The sequence below is a fragment of the Penicillium waksmanii genome, assembly GCF_028829765.1.
Source record: "Penicillium waksmanii strain IBT 27052 chromosome Unknown utg000007l:1.0-4314555.0:1.0-4317578.0, whole genome shotgun sequence".
NCBI classification, from domain to species: domain Eukaryota; kingdom Fungi; phylum Ascomycota; class Eurotiomycetes; order Eurotiales; family Aspergillaceae; genus Penicillium; species Penicillium waksmanii.
Window position 1 is genome coordinate 2353271 of NW_026643253.1, and position 19918 is coordinate 2373188.

The window sequence follows — 19918 nt, forward strand, 5'->3', positions numbered from 1 at the left end:
CCCTTAATGTGCTGAATAGCCGATGCAGCATCGCTTCCGTGACTAGCAAGATTGACAAGGGAGCGATGATTGCGGTAAGCTAAATAACTACTAGTGGCACGCGATACTGAAGTCTTGGCCGCATCCCGAGGTCGCGGTGGCTGGTTTGGGTAACTAGAGCCCCGAACGGTGTAATTTCTCTAATCAGGCAGTGGGTCCCTTGGGGGTGCGAGGGACATCTCGGTTTTTGAACAGGTGGGATGACTCCGCAGATTCGGATTTGGACTGGCGCTGGGCCTGGGACTTAGGCTGAGACTCGAGATAGACTCGACAGGGGGTGTTGGAGGAGACTAAGGTAGCCGAGATATATACTAACAACTAGTAGTTCTAAGGAACGCGTAATAGAGACCATTAGTTAGGTAGCCAAAATACTCGCAGAGTTCCGGGTAAACGAAGAAGTATCGAGTACATCGATCTCTACCTGAAACAGAGCTAAAAGTGCTAGCAAATAGGGCAAACTGACAAGTAGTCAGTACTTACCATGCCACGTGCCCTAAACCTGCTGGTAGTCAACCGATCAGCCAATCAGAGGACGTTTTGGCCTCACGAGCTCATCAGGCATGAGGAATAAGCGTCGTCAACCGCAGCGGCCCTTGTGAAGGGAGGGGAGTTCCTGCGTGTAATTACAATCAGTTGCTACTATCCACTAGATTCAGGTACTATTTAAGTTCGTCTCTCCCATCCCATCTCTGATACACTTCCGATAGATAGCGAGTCATTCACAGAACTAGATTCCCATCTCACCCACTCCGAGATCTGCCTCCGAACAGGGATGCGCATGAGAAATGGCGGGGTACAAGAAGAAAGCACAAAACCCTCTGTCTGAAGAGCAAAGACTTCTAGGAAATTACATCGATTATCAACAGCCTAGGAAACCTTGTCTGTCTGCCAAATGGCGGGTCACCTCCATCGTTGCTTTAATGACCATCGCCGTTCTCTTTCTGACGTACTTGACCGTTGGGTATGAACCCCCCCGGGTGCAGATCCGCGGATTTTAATTCAATCTCTGATATTGGGGCAAATTTCTCTTCCAGGGTCGAGAAAGCGTCTCATCACCGTCGTGCCGAGTCTTGTGATGGCGTCGACGGATATCAATGCTTCACCGATATTTCTCACCGCTGGGGCCAATACTCCCCATATTTCTCTGTTGCAGGTGACACCGTCTCAAACTCTGTCCCAGAAAAATGCGAAGTCACTTTCGTCCAAGTCCTATCCCGACATGGCGCTCGGTATCCAACGGCCTCGAAGAGCTCGAAGTATGCCAAGTTGATCAAGACTATCCAGGCCAACGCCACGGCATTTCACGGCAAGACAGCCTTTCTCAAGTCATACAACTACACTATGGGCAGTGATGACTTGACTTCCTTTGGCGAGCGCCAAATGGTCAACTCGGGCATCAAGTTCTATGAACGATACGCCGCCCTGGCGCGGGACCATATCCCATTCGTTCGATCATCAGGCTCATCTCGCGTCATCGAGTCCGGCCAATACTTTATCCAGGGACTCCAGCAAACCAAAGAAAAGGATACCAGCGCAAAATCCAACCAGGCCTCTCCAACCATCAACGTTGTCATTTCTGAAGATACAGGATCAAACAATACCCTCAACCACAATACCTGTCCAGCCTTCGAAGCCAGCGAGCTCGGCGACGAAATCGAAGACGCATACACAAACCAAATTAGCCCTTCAATTGCCACACGCCTTGAAAAGAGCCTACCAGGTATATCTCTAACCGATGACGAAGTCATCTATCTAATGGACATGTGCCCCTTCGACACAATCTCCACCACCACAGACGGAAGCATCCTATCCCCTTTCTGCAACCTATTCACATCCTCAGAATGGAGCCAATACAACTACCTCCAATCACTCGGCAAGTATTACGGCTACGGCGCCGGAAACCCCCTAGGTCTCACGCAAGGAGTGGGCTTCGTCAACGAATTGATCGCGAGAATGACACACAAGCCCGTGCACGACTCAACGTCAACAAACCGCACCCTCGATGCACCAGGTTCGGCTTCATTCCCGGTGCACAAGGCAATCTATGCGGACTTTACGCACGATAATGGCATGATTCCGATCTTTTTTGCGCTGGGTTTGTATAATGGTACCAGCCCGCTCTCGACTGAGCATGTTCAGTCTGCGGCTGGTTCGGGTGGATACTCGGCTGCTTGGGCTGTGCCGCTTGGTGCGCGGGCTTATTTTGAGATGATGAGTTGTCATGGTGAGACTGAGCCCTTGGTTCGGGCTCTCGTTAATGATCGTGTTGTGCCGCTGCATGGGTGTGCGGCTGATGGGTTGGGGAGGTGTCAGAGAAGCGACTTTGTGAAGGCACTGAGTTTTGCGAGGGGCCGGGGTGATTGGGATGCTTGCTATAAATGAGGGAGGGAGGTTGGATATCCATGATCAGAATCCGAGCCTGATTTTGCTTCCTTTGCTTTCGGCTGATGCGATCTGCTGAACAGTCTAGATGGATGATATCTGTATTGAAAACCACCGTATTCTCGGCCTTTACGGCCTGTCGGAGACGAATCTGTACGAATATTTCGAATTATTGACGCTCTTCTCCTGTCTACTGGTATTCTATTCGCCTGTTGATTGCTCTCTTGGTTTGGAACTGGTAGAGCTTGCTTTCTTGAGCTTGTGATATCACTCCTACAAACTTGAAATACCCTACGTGATTTATGCAAAAGTAATCATCTTGTAGTTCAAGTTTCACGATTCAGATTTTGGCTGAACTTTGTTAGTCTAGTGTGTGCAATATCATACATTCAATTTGGTGATTCCAGTTGATGGCTGAGAATTGTACTGGTACTGCCCAATAGTATACCTAGGTATTCGACGAAAAAAGTCTCTATTAAATCAAATCTTTATGACAGGAACGTTCAATGACTGGAATTTGAATTGCAAAACAGCCGCCAACGCCCAGGGATTCGTATGCGCAAATGATAAAAGAGTTGCCCCTCCCATTTAATTCCATGCCATGCCATGTCTTATGCTTAATGCTTAATGTTTAACGCGGTTCTGTCGTATTTATATCCCCATTCCCGTGTCCATGTCCATTCTGATATCCACTTGAGACCTGCCCTAGCTCTTTCTGCTATCTTCCAGTAAGAACCCACGTCTCCCAAAGCCGCTCCTGGTCCTTCCTTACACGAACCCCATCGTCACCCAACTCGTCCGCCGATAACCACTGGGCTTTTGACGAGGAGGACTGTGGTGAGAGCGGAACGGGTTCGATAATTTCCGTACCGATAGAAATCAAGTCTGCGTCGTACCTGATTCCCCTCAACTCGAAGCGATTTAGACGTTCCATTTCGTGACGGAGGATGTTTAGTACCGAGGCCCATTTCCCAGTTCGGAGTGAGATAGATGCTAGGTGGAGAGCGCGGAGGTGGGCACAGTGACGACGGAGTAGTAAGTTGAGATCCTCTGCGGTAAGGTGCCAGCCTTGCAGACTGAGCATACGGAGGGTTTTCCAGTGTATGCCGTGAAATATTGTGTCGAGAGTGAGAGAGACGGGGTGCTTTGGAAGAAAACCAATATGGATTGCGACGAGATTTTTTGCTTCAAGAAAGAATTTTCGAAAAACGTCTGATAGTTCGGTCATTGTGGACGAAATGTCCGATTCGCAGTGGAAGGTAATGTCGAGACTTGTGATCCGGTGCCCCACTGCGGCGAAAGTTGCCGATGGGACTTGGAGAAGTTGGAGGGTTGCCTCGGGGCTAATTTGGGGCCCTATGAAGCGGATGGATGTGCGCTGGGAGTCTAGTACTGAAATTCCAAGATTTCTTATTGCGCGTGCACATGCGGCTTCCCAGCCGAAGTGAGTGGCAGTTAGGGAATTGTTATTGCCATTTGTCGGAAAATGAACGTCCAAGTAATCAATGAGCAGTTCATCTGCTCCATCTTGCACACGGAGGAGTTTGATTTGTTGGAGTGCGGAAAACGAGGCGATCGCCGTACGAAGACGTGATAGATCGGTGCCATTGCCGACCAGGTCTATTTGCTCTCGTAGTCGACGCCGATGTACCTTTGCGGGGAATGGATGTTTCGCAGCGAACGAACGAAAGACCGGTGCCCACGCTATTAACATTCGTGTCAGTCTGCGCATGTACCCCGGAGATAAAAGAGCTGGATGTGGGGAGGAGAGGAGCAGATGTTTACCATTGCCTTGATAAAAAGGTCGCACCAGGTAGGTCATAGATTTGACGCAGCAGGCCAACTGCATCTGGAGAAGCTCGTCCAGCCGGCGGAAGCCCTCCTTGGAGAAGCGCAGGTTAAAATGCGAAAACTTGCGCGGCGTGCCAATCCGCATGAATCGTGTACAGACGAGTCGAAATCGATCGAGATCCGAAGCTTCTCCAAACCCAAATGATCGGCGATCGATACCGTTTTGCTTGACGCCGTTCTTATAGCTGCCGCCACTCAGGGCTCGAATTCCAGGGCCGGGTCTAGGTTGAGATGGCACCAGAAAATACAGCACTTCGCTCAGTAGCTCATCGGCGAGATCATGAATGTGACGGGACTGGGCCATGATCGGCGCGCGCAGCCGTCAATCCGGCTGCTTTGGTCGAGTGACAGCAACATGGAAGATGAAGAAAAAAAAAAGAACAGTGAGCAAGGGCAGCCACCCGGGTCTTTTACAGACAAGCAGCGTAAATGAGGAGTTCACCAGGGGGTGTCCGGACGGGCGCACGACGGGGGGAGAACTGGGCGCTATAAACAGAACAAGCTCTCGAGGCCAGTAGACTCGTCGAACCCCAGAGTGACTTGTCTCACCATGCGGATTCGGGCCCTAGTGATAGCGCGCGACCGGGCTGATCACCTCGACCCTAGCGTGCATTTTCGGTGGACAGAGCCAGGGCCATCGTGATCTGGTCGGCCCCATTGGCGAGACGCGTTCCAGACAATCACATGATTGTTGAAGGCTGCGGCCAGCCAGCACCAACAGCGCGAACCTGCAGCAAAGGAGGACGAAGCTGAGCGATTGAGTGGTGGTGGGGGAGAGTTGCGATGGGCGGAGAAGCCCAGGAGCCAATGCAGGCCCCGCTCCTTTTGTCACATCTGCAGAGTGACGGAACTCGCGTGTGGTGGAGTCAAGGGGATTGGGTGAAATTGGCCGGTTTCTGAATGCACCCCCTACTACTGTACATATCTACAAGCATTCCAAGTACCTATAGGCTGAGGATGAGGAGAAGAGTGGGAGACAAGAAGCATGCACTTCTAATCACCCCCCCTCTCTCATCTCCTCCCCTCCACTCCCCTCCCCTCTTTTGTGAGTGACTCCTGTCCATTGGAAAGTATTTCTTTACGCCCCCTCAGACCTTGGCCAGATTCATGCGCCGCCGTCTGATGTCTGTGCTGCTGATCTTTCCGTCAAAGTTGCTGCCGGTGACGTCCGTGGCCTCTCCCGCCTGAAGCACGTCCACCTCAAAGATGGCCAGACTCTTCCATCCCTTCTTGTTCCGTTCGGCATTGACGGCTGCTCCTCCAGATGCAGTTTCTTTGGACACCACAAGCGCTGTGAGATTCTCCTCTGTAATGGTGGGACCGAATGGATCCCAGATCTCCGTGAACTTGAAGGAAAGGTTGGGTTGCACTGTTACCACCACAAAGTTCCCGTTGGGGCCAGGTGCAGTGATGCGATCGAGGCGCGGGGTGGCATTCCCCGAGCTAGACATGATGGCTCGAAGGAAAGCAGCAGTGTTTTGGAAACGGTCCTCCCAACTCTCGAGATAGTCTGCATACTTCTTGTTTACCAGAAGGGCGTCCCCAGTCACACCTGCAGCCAGTATTCTTTGCCGATGCTTGTCTGCGGGGTTTGCCGGCTCCAGAGAGAGCGCAAGCGCTGTTAGTAGAAGTTTGTGGCCGAGGTGAAGGTGATCAAAGGTTCCTCCCACGATCACTGAATAATGAGGGGTTGTAGCCGTGGGCTCCGGGATCAAAAGCGGGTTTGGGACTGTCCAGGTTGAGCTGCTAGACACTGCCTGTAGTGAGGACTCGAGGTGGCTCCCGACCTGGCTTCCAAGACTATGGGCGAAAGAAGTGGCTAATGTCTTGCCAGCTTCGATGTTGGGATACCACAGATGGTCCCACCGTCGGCCCGAGGTTGCCAGTGAGTGTAAGCCAAAGACTGGCCCGAACCCCAAGTCGCCAACACTTGCCTGAGAAGACAGTGTATCGGCGGCAGTTGAGGGATCAAGAAATAGCACGCGGGTGTCAATGCCACCGGGAGAGTCTAATTCGATATCTCGAGCCGCAGCGGTAGCACCCACAAGCGTATATATGCTGGTGAGGTACTGCTGGAGTTGGGCGAAGACCTTCCCAATGGGCCTGCACGATGGGGACTGAAGATCAGGGATCGCCAGCGCAATATCGAGTGTAGCGATACGGCAAGATCCCCTGATGGGCTCAGAGAGCTTTGTCAAAACATCCGAGACAGCTGGCTCAAATGCATCCTTCACTTTCTCGAACGAGAATGCTGGAGGTGGGGGAAGCAATAGTAGCGCCGAGGTCGAATCTGAAGACATGATAGTGGGGGATCACACTTTGCGGAGGTCACTTTATACTTGTAGAAGGCAGTGGAAGTGAAAGCAGACAACGATATGTAAACGAAGGCCGTGTAAATGAGAATGTCGACGAGATGAACGGAGTAAACAAGGTCAAAACCAGCTTGAACACTCAAAAAGGTGGAAAGTGGTCCGTGGCTGCTGACTCATCCGGGGGCAGTTCCCCCCCCAGCTGCAACTGTCTCAAACTCTCGACAATTCGATTCCATACACACACGCACACACACCCAAGACCAGGCTGTATTGATCCTCGCCTGTCTCGTCTTGTCTTTCTCTTCCTCATTTCTCTCCCTCCCAACCCCAATTTGGTGCTTCTCGTCCAGACCAAACTGTCTTCCATCCTCGGGGGAGTGGAGCTCTCACGGAGCCCCATCCATTTGCCTTGAAAGGCACCTCCGCATCATGTCCAACCCAGCCTCCTACGATTCAAATCGGCGATCGGCCATATTTGGTCGTACCCCTGAGGAGCTGCATATTCCCTCAACTGGGTTGATCAATCCAAATCCATCGCGCCAGCCCCCACAAGACTACCCCACTACGCCCGATGCAAGCGCCGCCGCCCAAGTGCCTTCGATCAACGTCCACTCCTCGCAGTCGCAGCACCAGCAGCTACAACAGCCGCAGTTGCAGTACGGGGGAAACCCAGGAAACCCCAACAGTGCGCTTCCAGGATCTCTCACACCTGGGAATCAACACCGTCCAACCGCAGTCTCGGTCAACACCGCTCCCTCCGTCATTCCCACCCTCCAGCAACAGCCGTCCGCACAACAGGCTAGCCATCGAACAAGCATGATCAACTCGCACGGCCACTCGCGATCCAGCCCCGCCGGTTTCGATCAGTCAGTATACAAGCAGCACGGGGGCATGGAAGGCTCCAAATATCCGACCTCGCCGGGCGGATACACCCCCCCAGACCCCGCAGGGCTCCAAGTATTCGCCGCTGGGTTTGGCCGATATTCGACCTCCCGGGGAGCACTTGCTGGGGGATCCTCTGATGAGCCCCGGCTCGCTCCCTTATAATGGAGAAACCCAGATACCGACCAACAGCAACTACGTGGCACCATGGCCTATATATGCGGTTGATTGGTGCAAATGGCCCATGACGGGAAGCTCCAGTTCCTTTGGGGGGCAAATTAGCCCTCGGGAGTTATTTAGAAGACAACCATAACTATGTGCGATCGCCTTCATGATGAAGCTCTCTCCCCAAGCTCTAACTTGTTTTTGCAGATTCAAATTATCGACACACATTGGACACAGCCGGATCCCGATACCCCGGATGCGCAAGCGGGTGAAATCAAGCTCGACTATGTCAAGACCGCCGAGGCCACTCACTCCTATCCCGTGACCCGTATTCTCTGGGAGCCTCCCTCATCACAAAAGCAATCAACCGATTTATTGGCTACGTCGGGCGACCACCTCCGTCTATGGTCTCTTCCTAGCGCCCAACCTTTGCAGAGCTCCAATTCCATCACACGACCTACCAATCAAAGAGAGGCACCCCTTTCCAAGCTCTCTCCGCTGGCACTCCTGTCAAATTCTAAGTCCCCCGAGCATACGGCCCCTATTACCTCGCTTGACTGGAACACAATATCCCCCAGCTTGATCATCACTTCGAGTATTGATACCACGTGTACCATCTGGGATATTCCGACCTTGACAGCCAAAACCCAGTTGATTGCGCACGACAAGGAGGTTTACGACGTTCGTTTCTGTGCGAACAGTGTTGACGTGTTTGTCAGCTGTGGTGCCGATGGCAGTGTCCGCATGTTCGACTTGCGCAGCCTCGAGCACAGCACCATCATATACGAGCCAACGGATAAGACAGAAAAGCGTGAGTGGACTTGGAGAGCTCACATTCAACTACCATACTGATTTTTTCTTTCTTAGCTGTGATGAGTCCTGGCAACTCTAGCCCATCCGGCCCATCATCCTCCGGGCTGTTCCCTCCTCCTTTGCTGAGAATCGCAGGTATGTGCCATCGCAACCACTGGTGCGGTCGAGCGACTTTCTCACCTATATTTTAGCATCCCCACACGATGCCCATCTCCTCGCCACTTTCTCCTCGGAATCGAACGTAGTCCGCGTTCTGGACGTACGACAGCCCGGCCAGGCACTCCTCGAACTCAAGGGCCACTCTGCTCCCCTCAACTGTGTCGAGTGGTCACCAAATCGACGGGGTATATTGGCTTCCGGTGGCGACGATAGTCTCGTTCTCATCTGGGATCTCATCAATCAACAGAACGCCGCGCCTCTTTCTCCTCCCGCACAGAATCCCGGAACACCAGCAACACCATCTGAGCGCGGTCCGGCTGCCGCTTGGCAATGTGACTACGAAGTCTCTAATATTAGCTGGTCCCCACAAAGCGGAACCAATTCGTCCGGGAACCCGCGGGAATGGCTTGGAGTTTGCGGTGGACGCGGTATCTGGGGTGTATCTCTATAAAGGCCGGACGCCGGAGAGCGAGGAAACCCTTCAGAAAATAAAGAGAAGGGGGGAAAAGTTTTCTGCCTGGAAGGCTGCTACCTTTTTTTATTCCCATCCATGCTTGTCTATTATCATCATTGAAGGATCTGCGGTTCGTCATATCCGACTCTGCATTAGATGGTTGTGTTTTGTTTATTTTTTTTTCTCTCTTTTTTTTTGATCTCCATCCATGCTCTTTCTTGTTGCTTCGGCGGATGCATCATACTGGGTTTTCCACCTTTTCCAATGCTGGTATCCACCCCGTGTTATTTGGCTTTCCCCTATTCGCGAATTCGTTTTAGTTCTGTTTCGAGTTTGTGCGGGTAGTGGAAATCAGGGGAGCTGTGTTGAATCATCTACTTTTCGACTTTTGGTATGAGTGAATGAATGAATGAACGATATACTGAAAAATTATCATGTCTAATGATCTGACCAGAGAGGAACTGGCCAGTTGACGATACTCTCTGGTCATGTGCCACGCTAATCCCAGTGAAGGAAAACTCCGGGGTGATCTCCGGCCTTTCCTCCGCACGGGTTGAGCTTCGTTGACGATGTTGATTGGTGCCCAGCTGCCAGACAACCCCGGATTTTGACCCATGGGGTGATTCAAAGCGCCTAGGCCAAGCTTGCGTTCGCCATTAGTCTTCTACAGTCAGAATACGCACGATCACTGCGGCGGTCAGTCATCCATTTCTCATTCTTCAACCATCGCCCGTAGAGGTCAAGCCACCTAGAAACCAAGGATCACTTCGAGTTTATTTATCGCGATGAACCGTCAAGTCTTCTTGCTGCTACATTCCCGAATTTAAGTCAATCCGATGCCACCAAACCCCAATCACGGCCCCAGTGCCGCCGAGACCAATGCCAATGGCCCTGAGCTACAAGAGACAGCAAAACCCGAGGAAGATGTCCCGGCTTGTCAGCTGTGTCGCAAGAAGAAGGCTCGATGTAATCGCGCTCAACCCTGCGCTCAATGCATTCGTCATAATGTATCATGTGTTTATGATGATCGGCACATGAAGCCAGGTCTCCGTGCAGGCGCGGTTGATCAACTTTGCCGCCGTATCGAAACGCTTGAGAACATGTTTCTCGGCCAAGAGATGATCTGGCAACAGATGTGGCAGATACTGTGTCCGGACACCTCGATTCCAGAACCATACAAGCAACCACCCACAATTCCGGACCTAGCAGTACGCCGAGAGAAACTCAAATCCTCCCTGCTGCTCGCTGCATCATCTCGGGGGAATGGTCAAAACCCACGAGAGTTGGAAAAAGACTCGTCCGACATGGAGTCAGTCGAGCGCCCGGCAAAGCGACCACGCCTTCTCAATGTGAATTCTCCATCCTTTCTTGTTAACCCCAATAGCGACTCGAGTGGGATCCTACCGTCCGAAATTATGAATGAATTAGTCAATTTCTACCATGTCAACATCCACCCCTGGATTCCGATTCTTCATATGGCGAGATTCCGCGAGAGTATGCAATTAGCAGATGAGCGCCCACGAATCACATGCATTCTTCATGCTATAATAGCTGTCTGCATCCGATTTTCACGAAATGATCATCTACCGGATGGAGAGACGAAATCCCAAATGGCAGAGAAAAGCCGCCGAAAGGTCATTTTAGACAGCACCGAGTCATTTTCGGTCGAAAATTTACAGGCCTTGGTCATTCTTGCATTCGAAACTGTAAGTAATACATCTCACGCTTCCAACTCGAAGCCATTGGCTTACAAAAACAGATCGGACGTGGTCGCGGCCCTTCCTCGTGGTCTATAGTGGGCAGTATGGTCAGTACGGTTGAGCACTTACAACTCAACGTCGAAGAAGATGTGTTACATTCTGCGACGAGTCTCGGAGAAACATTGATTCGACGAATGGTCTTTCTTTCCCCTTCTCAGTCGTGGAGTGAAGCAGAGGAGCGTCGGAGGATCTTCTGGACGGTTTTTTTGATGGACCGCTTTTGCAGCATATCGACTGGGTGGAAAGTGAGCCTGACCAACAACGACGTAAAACGTCGTCTTCCTTGTGAAGGAGCACTATGGCAAAAAGGACAAGAAATCCAGACGCCTTATTTTGGTATTTCAGACTCTAAAGACAACGTAACGACCCCAATTCCGAACGGAAAACGGTTGACAGATGCAGAGGACCAAGATTCCATCGGTGGCTTTGCGTACAATATCGAGGCGACCGAATCTCTTGCCTTAGTAGCCAACTTCTTTCTGCATCATGCCTTTATTGTTGGCGATGCGCAAAAGGCCCAGATGTGGCTGATGCAGTTCAAGGAATTAGATCTGCGTTTAATTCAGTGAGCATCAAGAGCCTTCAATTTCTTACTCGTGTTTTATTGACATGTGATCTTCTAGATGGAAGTTATACCTTCCTTCGAAGTGGCGAGAAGCCTGTGCACTTAATTGCGATGGAGTTATGGATCCCAACCTCACTCTAGCTCATATAACGCACAACACTGCAGTAATCCTGCTACATCAAGGAATTGCTTGGCCGCCCGCTCACTGGCAGATGTGTCCAGTCAGACTTCCATCTGCTTCATCTGCCGAGACATGTCTGGAGGCCGCGTCCGAGATCGCCACAATCGGGCAGCAGTTCCTCTCTTTCTCGCCGATATTCACAAACCCGCAATTTTCGTTCTGTCTTTTCATCGCCGGCCGAATGCTCCTAGCTCATGCAAGATATAACAATGTTCCTATTCCACCTGCGCTGAAAACTTTGATCGCTAGTTTGCTTGAAATTTCCCAGCGATGGACCGGCCGCAGTGAGACAGCAGAGCCGCGTGGGGACAATTTAGCCTCCAGCTTTGCGAAACGTCTTATAGAAGCTCAAAGTGATAATCTCGCTTCCACATACCGTCCAAGTTTGGATATTCGGCAGACTGCGTATTCGGACGAGTCCAAGGAGCAACCACCGTCATCCACAGTTGATACCTCTCCTTCAGACAGAGGCTTGTTTCCGCCGAGGGCCGCAGACGGATCGCCACCAGCTGCATATATGAAGAAGTCGAACCATCGAGAGCCCCTCGGCCTTGACTCGTTTAGCCTTGCCTTTCCACCGCTACCGTTGGCATTCCAACAAGATTTCCCTATGGTTTCAAACAATGACCATCTTTCGCTTCCTACGCAGACTGCGGGAAACCGTATTGCTTCGCAGATGGATATCCAGTCGCCGAATCCTCATCAGCTTAACGTGTGGCATAACACAGCGGCTACCTACGACAATGGGATTGTGGGCTCACAGGACGACTTATCACATCTCTTTAACCTTGCCCCTAGTCCAGGACAGCGCATCAGCCGTTACGGCGGGACTTAAATTCGACCGGGGATATGCTAGGGTAGCACTCGATGACCAGAAGTTGATGTACTCAGATACGTCTTGACAATGGCTCCAAGGCTTACATTGATTATGGCCATTTCAATGAATCCTCCGCGATCGAAAATGAGGAACCAACTGTATTATTTTTCTTAACGGTTTATCCTTGGTCTATTTGAGTCTGCAACCTTGCATGACTTCCCTGGCAGAATCCACTTTCCTTGCAGACCTAGCATCGTCGAGTATCGGCCAACCCTAAATCGAGTAGCATGTTTCCAAACAGCAAAAAGTAATAGTCCGCATAAACCAAACCATGGTTTGACCAGCGTCTTGGTGCGAACTCATAGTTGTTGATGGTGGCACCGCCCAGAATGCTCTCGCGGATCTTCAAGCCAGATTCATCCACAACGGTCATACTAATAAATCCGTCTCCATCCTGTCCATCGATGCAGCCACTTGGATAAACAGGAACTTTAGAGGCAGAAGTCCCATTTACGAACCGAGATGTGGGCGAGTTCAAGAACTTGCTAACGGTGCAATCGACCAACTTCATCGCTTTGAACAAGTAGAAGTCGCCATCTGAACTGTCTTTTAACGCTTTGTACAGAAGAAGCATACCACAAGCAGCAACCACAGCTGCGGATGTATCACGCGGACTCGCCTCTGTAATCGGTGCCGTAAAGTCCCAATATGGTACCCCATCCTCAGGCAAATGGGCAATGAAGTAGTCAGCCAATTCCCGCGCGGTGACAAGGAAAGAAGTCTCCTTTGTCCATTCAAATGTCTGCATGAAGCCCAAAATACCCCACGCTTGTCCTCGAGCCCAGCAACTGGAATCACTGAAGCCCTGGTTAGTGAACTTGGCCTTGACGCTGCCATCCTCTGAATCGAAATTAACGACATGGAACGTCGAGTGATCATCTCGAATATGATGCTTCTGCGTTGTGCGGGCATGCATTAGAGCCACGTCAAACAGCCCTTTATTCGAAGTTTCTCGCGCAGCCCAGAACAGAAGATCTAAATTTAACATGTTGTCGATAATTACCAAGAAGTCCTGGGATGGGTCGGTGAATGAGTAGCGATTCGTGATGCAGACGTCCCAACTGCGGAGACACTGTGTCGTGGTATTGAATCTGGTGGCCAGCGAATGCGCCGCCATGACGAGGCTGTTGTACGCGGCTGGTTCACGATGCAGTTCCCATGATTTCGTTGCCCATGGCGCGATCATGAAGCCTAGATCGTGGGTATCTCGCTTTAGTGCATTTGCGTGCAGGTTTGTGGTCCACCAGCGGCACAGATGTTCTAATTGAAGATGGTGTGGCCATGGGGCGGGAGTATCTTTTGTTTGTCCAGATCGGTTGGTGATTTGGGGATGGCGAGTTAAACGCTCGAGAAGAAGGTACATAGATCCGGGGAAGAATCCTGATGTCCAGAAGCCCAGAGTGCGGTAGACATATATGCCATCCTCATTGGTGTATTCAGGGTAGAGGATGGGTGGTTTGCTCTGCCTTTGGTGTCAGAGCGCTACCATATTTCTCAACTTGAAGTTCTTCCAGATTTCTTGTGGGGTTTCTTACACTTGAAAGTGCCTTGTTTGCTATATTCCATACTTTCGCCACAACAGACTCGGAATAAAGAGCGTCCATCAAGTGCTCCGAGATGGCGTTAATTCGACCTTGTACGCCATTTGCGCCGTACAGTTTGATTTTGCTCGGGTGAACCTCTAGATCCTGATTGAAAGATTAATATCCGAAGTTCAAGACCTGGAGTTTATTTAGAAAACCTGATTTCAGACATACTGTGGTGGGTGCTTCGCTTGGAGACATGTTGAAATTGGCGACTCGATCCCAAGGTTCTGGCCAATCCATCAAGTTTGATTGTCTTTATTTCCAGCAATAGGAGCCTAATCTGTCTACACTTATTCGCATGGGAATTGTACTTCGCGCGGAGGAAGTTCCGATAGATATCCGGCCGCCCCCCCCCCCCCCGAAAATCTCGAACAATGGTCCGTCAATCGACATTGTGGCCGCTGCATTCCTTAGCTGGGTTGCTTTAGAAAGCTTTCCGAGATACAATTCTCACTCCATCATGATCGAACACTTTAACATCAAACCACTTCACTGGAACAATCTCAGGCCTGAATAAAATGCAGACACGCGTTGTATCGACACGATTTACCGCGACTCGGCCGGGGCATATGCCGGAGGGTCTCCGGCAGTTTTTTGTTTTGTCTCCAGAGCAGACGATGGAGCCTACCCGACCCCTCCCCATTTTTCAATTTGAAACATTATCTGGCAAGTAGCAAACCGTGGGCTGTTGGTCCATTCTATCTTTCGGTCATTAGTTCTCCGCAGATCTCTACGCTTAAAGTACTCGGCACAATTTGCGTGTTGGAAAGCACCCCCTAGGAGTCCGCGGCGCGATGACTATGTAAACGAGATGAATTCCGCCAAATGTGTTTTAAGCAACATTAGTATGAGGTCTAGTACTTAAGATCTTCAAATTTGGCCCTCGTGAGGTCCACATTATACGCTATGCTTCGTATTATCTTTCTCCTTGCCCTCACAGCCGCTGGAACGGCCTTTGTTCACCCCGGCGCGCTCCACACGACCCAGGATTTTGAGCGCATCAACACCCACGTCGCAAACGGTGATGAGCCCTGGAATACAACATGGACTCTGTTGACTACCAGCAAATTTGCCCAGTCGTCCTACCTACCCAGCCCTAAAGTAACGGTATACCGAGGTGCCAATGGTGTTGATACAGAAAACTACCCGTCTTTGTACAGAGACACGGCGGCCGCTTACCAGCTTGCTATACGCTGGAAGGTCACCAACAATACAAGCTATGCAGACGCGGCGGTCAATATCCTCAGCTCTTGGGCTATGACCCTGACAGCTATCGATGGTACCAGTGACAAATACCTGGCGTCTGGTCTCTATGGGTACCAGATGGCCAATGCGGCAGAGGTCATGTCGGATTACTCTGGCTGGGCTAGTAGTAATAAGAGTGCCACCGCGACTATGTTGACTGATATTTTCGCTTCTATGAATACACTATTTCTGGAGGACCACAACGGTAATGATTACTATCACTACTACGCAAACTGGGACCAGTGTAACCTCGCTTCTCTTCTTGCTATCAGCATCTTTACCGACAACCAGACGATGTACGACTACGCCTTAGACTATTTCCGCAGTGGGCCTTCGAATGGAGCTCTGCCTGTTTTTGCCATTGCAAACTATACGGTGACAGAATCAGGTTCAGACAAAATCCTGACACAGGGCCAAGAGGCTGGCCGTGACCAAGGCCATGCCACGCTGGACATGGCTCTTCTTGGTATTATTGCCCAACAGGCATATAACCAAGGTGATGATCTATTTTCCACCTATAGCAATGAGATTCTCAACGCGTTAGTATTGACACTTGATCAAAGTCATCTTACGTACAATAATTTATAGGCAACTAACTCTTGCATTAGAGCTGAATATGTCGGAAAGTATAACGTGGGCTACGACGTCCCCTATACCATGTACGAAAGCTATGAAGGCAACCAGACCATCATCTCCAACAGCTCGCGAGGAGAGATTCGCCCTGGTTTTGAGTTGCTCTCCGCCCATTATGGCCAGTTGAAGGGTCTTGACTCTTCTTGGATCGATGCCTACCGCAATATGGTTAATACAAACAGTACGTACGGTGTTGAGGGAGGTGGTGGAAACTATGCCTCCACCTCGGGCGGGTTTGACGCTCTTGGGTTTGGTACCTTGCTCTACAGAATCTCTTAGAGATGTATTGTAACAGGGAGCGCGGTTTACCCGGAATGTCGATGTTGTTTCTGCTGTCTAACCTATCTGGAGAATATGATTACTTTGTAACCGAAATTGGATTAAAACACAGCATGGGTCAGTGTAGTAGACTGAAAAGTAGATTCGTGACGAATAGGTGTATGCTCCAGACAAATTCACAGGGAGCTCTGGCGATATTTTGGCTCAAAACAATCTCTTTTTCGATGACAGTTCCTCTTCTGTTGGTTTCCTTGCCCACACCCGGTTGCTAAATATGATTAACATAAAATAGCGAGTAGAGCAAATCAGAAGACTTACATCCAGTTATACCCATGAATATGCGGATTTTTCAGCTCGTTACGCACTTTAGCCAAAAACACCTGCACCTCCGCCTCCGTCCACGGCTCAGGCTCTCCAAAATGGGTCAGAAGCCACATCGCCCAGCCCTCTAAAGCAGCGTTCCAGTGAGCATACTGAAGTCGTCCGGTCTCCTTCAGTACCTTGTCCCTAGGCCAAGCTCCCAAAGGGACCCTGCTTTTTTTCTCGTGCACTTCCACGAATCCGGCTTCCTCAATTGCACTGCGCATCGTTTCGTGAATGTTAAGTGACCGCCCGGCTCGCTCAGCACATTTAATGAATATGTTACCCCACTTCGAGAGCTGATGTTCCTCTTTTAAGGTCATGTCATCGCTGCGGACTCGCACGTCAAATTCCATTTGTTCAATCCAGCCTCCGGGTTCAAGGGCACTGTATAACAAGTTAAGTCGAGATACCTTACTAGTTCAATGGACCAAAAAGCTAGGATTAAAACTTGAACTCACGCGTAAGCTTGTTTGTATAGCTGGTCCCACCCCTCTGGAGGGAAGGCGCCATACATCAGGCGTATGTGAATAAAGTCAAATGGCTCTCTCCATGTCCACTCACGAAGCACATCATCTACTTCGAAGATACAGTTGGGCGGCATCCATGTCACAGGTGGGGGGGAAGAGATCCACACCACGAACGGTAGCTAACTCTGTGTTAGTCCAAGAAGGAGAAGGTGGTTGATTCAAGAAATTTCATACCTGACGGATACATATCGGCAACATCACTTCAGAAATCATTAATAGCTCTCGTAGAACGTGTTATTCTTTGACTAACATTGCCCAACTGCCTTGACCAGTTCCGATGTCTAGAATATGCTGTATTGCGCTGTTAGTAAGGCGCCCAAGCGAGCATGTCTCAGTAGGAATTTGTTTACCTTAGGAAAATCACCGATAGGCGCACGAAATAGAGGGTTATCCTGGTAGTGATCTAACACAAGGAACACCATATGGCTGAATTTGTTTTGGGTTAAATCACATGTAGTTGGTGGGGCATGAACGGTATGTGGGGGGTTGCGATTTACCCAATCTCGAACGCTTCGAATTGCTTCTCATCAGAAGGACCCCTGGTCATGTTAGTCATCTCCGCGAATGACCAAATAAATGGATTGTAACCGACCAGTAATCATCATCTTTTGTGGCTTGGTATCTATGTTCGGTGAGTATCAGGAGACAACCTGCCGAACTGAAAGTAGACTTGAAAATACTGACCGTCGCCCGTTTTCAAACCTTCCTCTCGCGATCGAGGATGCAAGAGAGGTGGTCTCTCTGAAGACAACGCCAGGTAAGAATGTGACAATAATTAAGCTTTGGTTGAAAAAGCGGTACTCACGACTGAAAGTCCAACGGAGTTGTGCTTGCACCACCAGTTTCCAGGTAGAAATCCGGGTCCTAGTTGAGACGTGAAAAAGGGGCCCATCAGAAAATGGGAAAGGATACTTACCACTGGGATGTCCTCCATATTTGCCGCTATGTAGTATCAACCTGAAAGGCTCCGGGGGAAACAATCGACGTCGATGTCGGGAGAATTTGAGCTGGCTGGAAAAGGGGGCCGATAGAAGGTGGGCGGGCCTACGTCACTTTCTGGACGGCAGCCGTACATTGTGCATTTTATGCACAACCAGGCCAAAAAAAAGAATAGTAAATCGAGACAAAAGTACGCGCGGGCGCGCTCACGGGCCTCCGATGGCTATATCGAGATTGGTGCAGCAACGACTCCCGGGAAACTAGCTCTGGGGCCCGGGAAGCCGATCGCTTGCCGGGGGCATTACCGCCATCCTCTTTGCGCACGATGGATAAGCATTTATTTCCATATCTCTACGAGTGATAAATGGGTTGTAGATACAATGTAATTCCACAACAAGGACTATTGATGCTATTTTTATCTCGTTTTGCTGAATTTCAAATTCTGTACATGCTCATTCGCAAACAAAGGTACCAAATCCGACACCATATACCATCTAGGCCTTTTCATTTCCTCATGAATGATGTCATCTCCGATTTTGAGATTCTCGAATGTGATATCCTCAACCTTTCGGTCAACATCATAACCTAATATCATAGACGGGTTCACTCGACCTGAATTACCCGCCATCAATTCCACATTTTTGAAAGTGACATTTCGAATTGAGCGCCCAGGAGCGGTGGTCCACATTTCATTCTTCATGACCCGGATGTTGAAAAGTTGGCCCCGCGTGATTCTCTCGACTTGAACGTTTTCAATGTGAATATCTTGGAATAGGTTCATATCCGCAACGTTGATTGCTATGCAACCTTGATACCATGGTTGGATTTCATCGTGGTCCAGAATGTCTATATTTCTGATCTTTACGTTACTAGTAGTCTCTGGCTGCGCAGGGTTGCCGTGGGTGCCCATGTTAATCGCGTGGGCAACGTCGGGGAGGAGAACACAATCCTGAATCAAAATGTCTTTCGAGTCACCATACCAGTCCCAGCGATGCGAGTACAGCGCAATAGTATCATCCGAATTCCGCAAGAAGCAATTTTGGATAGTGATTCCGGTCGAGCAGAAAATGTCGATTCCATCACCGTTGCCGGCGTATGAAAAGGATCGGTACCTGTCAATAAGCACGTTGTGGCACTCTCCCACCGATAGACTGAACCCGTTTGCACCGAGCGATGTTACTCCTTCAACCTGGATGGTTTTCGCACGACTCATGTGGATCGCACCGCCGTGTTCACGGTAGGTATAACCTCCCTTTGGTCCGAGTATGAATCCGTGGCCTCGAACCGCACTATTCGACACATTGACGAAATTCAACCGGCAGGTGATGAAAGCTCCACCTGCGAGATAGACTGTCTTTCCCGATGGAACCATTAGATTGACCCCATCGGTCACCCTTGCAAATGCAGATCCCTGGTTGATACCTGGCCCAAAATACCAAAGGTCTTCGGTATCTTCGGTCGGAGAATTTTTCTCGATCGAGTTTATAAGAAGGTGCAGCGCCTTCCATTTACTCCCATTCAGCTCAAGCATCACATCTCGAGCTTCTTCCAGTGTAAAAGTGATTTGATTATCTTCCAACTCAGGCTTAACACCGAGTGAAAGTGGTCGAATCACTGCCGAATGTACCGAAGATGCGGTATACGTGACTCTTATCCTGACATGACCAATCAAATCAAATGATGCCAGTGCGACGGTATACCGGTGAAAGTCGTTCGACGCGATATTCGCACTGGAGACATCTATGGCGTATGAAGGTATCAGATTCCACTGCTGGGTATGATCTTGGGTTGGCCGGATTTCCACTTTGAAATCCCGGTTTGTCGAAATGCCTGGTGGACAATCATATACTCTGAAACAAGAGGGCAGTGACATGGTGTGCATTTGGGTTCAACATCAATTCTTCGT

At 50.1% G+C, this 19918-nt stretch overlaps 10 protein-coding genes across 10 annotated transcripts; 5 read left to right on the top strand and 5 right to left on the bottom strand.

The window, feature by feature from the left end:
* Window positions 1-1002: 1002 nt before the first annotated feature.
* On the top strand, window positions 1003-2421 carry N7481_007702 (histidine phosphatase family protein; the record flags this gene model as incomplete). Its single annotated transcript, XM_057266921.1, has 1 exon — window positions 1003-2421. The coding sequence occupies one exon, from the start codon at window positions 1003-1005 to the stop codon at window positions 2419-2421; it is 1419 nt and encodes a 472-aa protein (XP_057121122.1).
* A 718-nt stretch (window positions 2422-3139) lies between these two features.
* N7481_007703 (F-box domain protein) lies at window positions 3140-4576 on the bottom strand (the record flags this gene model as incomplete). The annotated part of the gene is made up of 1 exon (XM_057266922.1): window positions 3140-4576. One exon carries the CDS (start codon window positions 4574-4576, stop codon window positions 3140-3142), a length of 1437 nt encoding a protein of 478 aa, XP_057121123.1.
* Window positions 4577-5360: 784 nt separating this feature from the next.
* On the bottom strand, window positions 5361-6572 carry N7481_007704 (putative pantetheine-phosphate adenylyltransferase; the record flags this gene model as incomplete). Its single annotated transcript, XM_057266923.1, has 1 exon — window positions 5361-6572. The coding sequence occupies one exon, from the start codon at window positions 6570-6572 to the stop codon at window positions 5361-5363; it is 1212 nt and encodes a 403-aa protein (XP_057121124.1).
* Window positions 6573-7013: 441 nt separating this feature from the next.
* Window positions 7014-7631, top strand: N7481_007705 (uncharacterized protein; the record flags this gene model as incomplete). Its single annotated transcript, XM_057266924.1, has 1 exon — window positions 7014-7631. One exon carries the CDS (start codon window positions 7014-7016, stop codon window positions 7629-7631), a length of 618 nt encoding a protein of 205 aa, XP_057121125.1.
* A 150-nt stretch (window positions 7632-7781) lies between these two features.
* Window positions 7782-9054, top strand: N7481_007706 (uncharacterized protein; the record flags this gene model as incomplete). The annotated part of the gene is made up of 3 exons (XM_057266925.1): window positions 7782-8442; window positions 8499-8579; window positions 8636-9054. The coding sequence occupies 3 exons, from the start codon at window positions 7782-7784 to the stop codon at window positions 9052-9054; spliced, it is 1161 nt and encodes a 386-aa protein (XP_057121126.1).
* An 839-nt stretch (window positions 9055-9893) lies between these two features.
* N7481_007707 (uncharacterized protein) lies at window positions 9894-12398 on the top strand (the record flags this gene model as incomplete). The annotated part of the gene is made up of 3 exons (XM_057266926.1): window positions 9894-10763; window positions 10817-11382; window positions 11441-12398. 3 exons carry the CDS (start codon window positions 9894-9896, stop codon window positions 12396-12398), a joined length of 2394 nt encoding a protein of 797 aa, XP_057121127.1.
* Window positions 12399-12627: 229 nt separating this feature from the next.
* N7481_007708 (glycoside hydrolase family 88 protein) lies at window positions 12628-14224 on the bottom strand (the record flags this gene model as incomplete). Its single annotated transcript, XM_057266927.1, has 3 exons — window positions 12628-13902; window positions 13976-14128; window positions 14198-14224. The coding sequence occupies 3 exons, from the start codon at window positions 14222-14224 to the stop codon at window positions 12628-12630; spliced, it is 1455 nt and encodes a 484-aa protein (XP_057121128.1).
* A 708-nt stretch (window positions 14225-14932) lies between these two features.
* On the top strand, window positions 14933-16183 carry N7481_007709 (putative GPI anchored protein; the record flags this gene model as incomplete). Its single annotated transcript, XM_057266928.1, has 2 exons — window positions 14933-15810; window positions 15880-16183. 2 exons carry the CDS (start codon window positions 14933-14935, stop codon window positions 16181-16183), a joined length of 1182 nt encoding a protein of 393 aa, XP_057121129.1.
* A 204-nt stretch (window positions 16184-16387) lies between these two features.
* On the bottom strand, window positions 16388-18007 carry N7481_007710 (uncharacterized protein; the record flags this gene model as incomplete). Its single annotated transcript, XM_057266929.1, has 11 exons — window positions 16388-16451; window positions 16502-16930; window positions 17005-17192; window positions 17248-17273; window positions 17320-17374; window positions 17424-17499; window positions 17571-17612; window positions 17666-17695; window positions 17758-17814; window positions 17879-17937; window positions 17990-18007. 11 exons carry the CDS (start codon window positions 18005-18007, stop codon window positions 16388-16390), a joined length of 1044 nt encoding a protein of 347 aa, XP_057121130.1.
* A 420-nt stretch (window positions 18008-18427) lies between these two features.
* On the bottom strand, window positions 18428-19885 carry N7481_007711 (putative endo-polygalacturonase; the record flags this gene model as incomplete). The annotated part of the gene is made up of 1 exon (XM_057266930.1): window positions 18428-19885. The coding sequence occupies one exon, from the start codon at window positions 19883-19885 to the stop codon at window positions 18428-18430; it is 1458 nt and encodes a 485-aa protein (XP_057121131.1).
* Window positions 19886-19918: the final 33 nt, after the last annotated feature.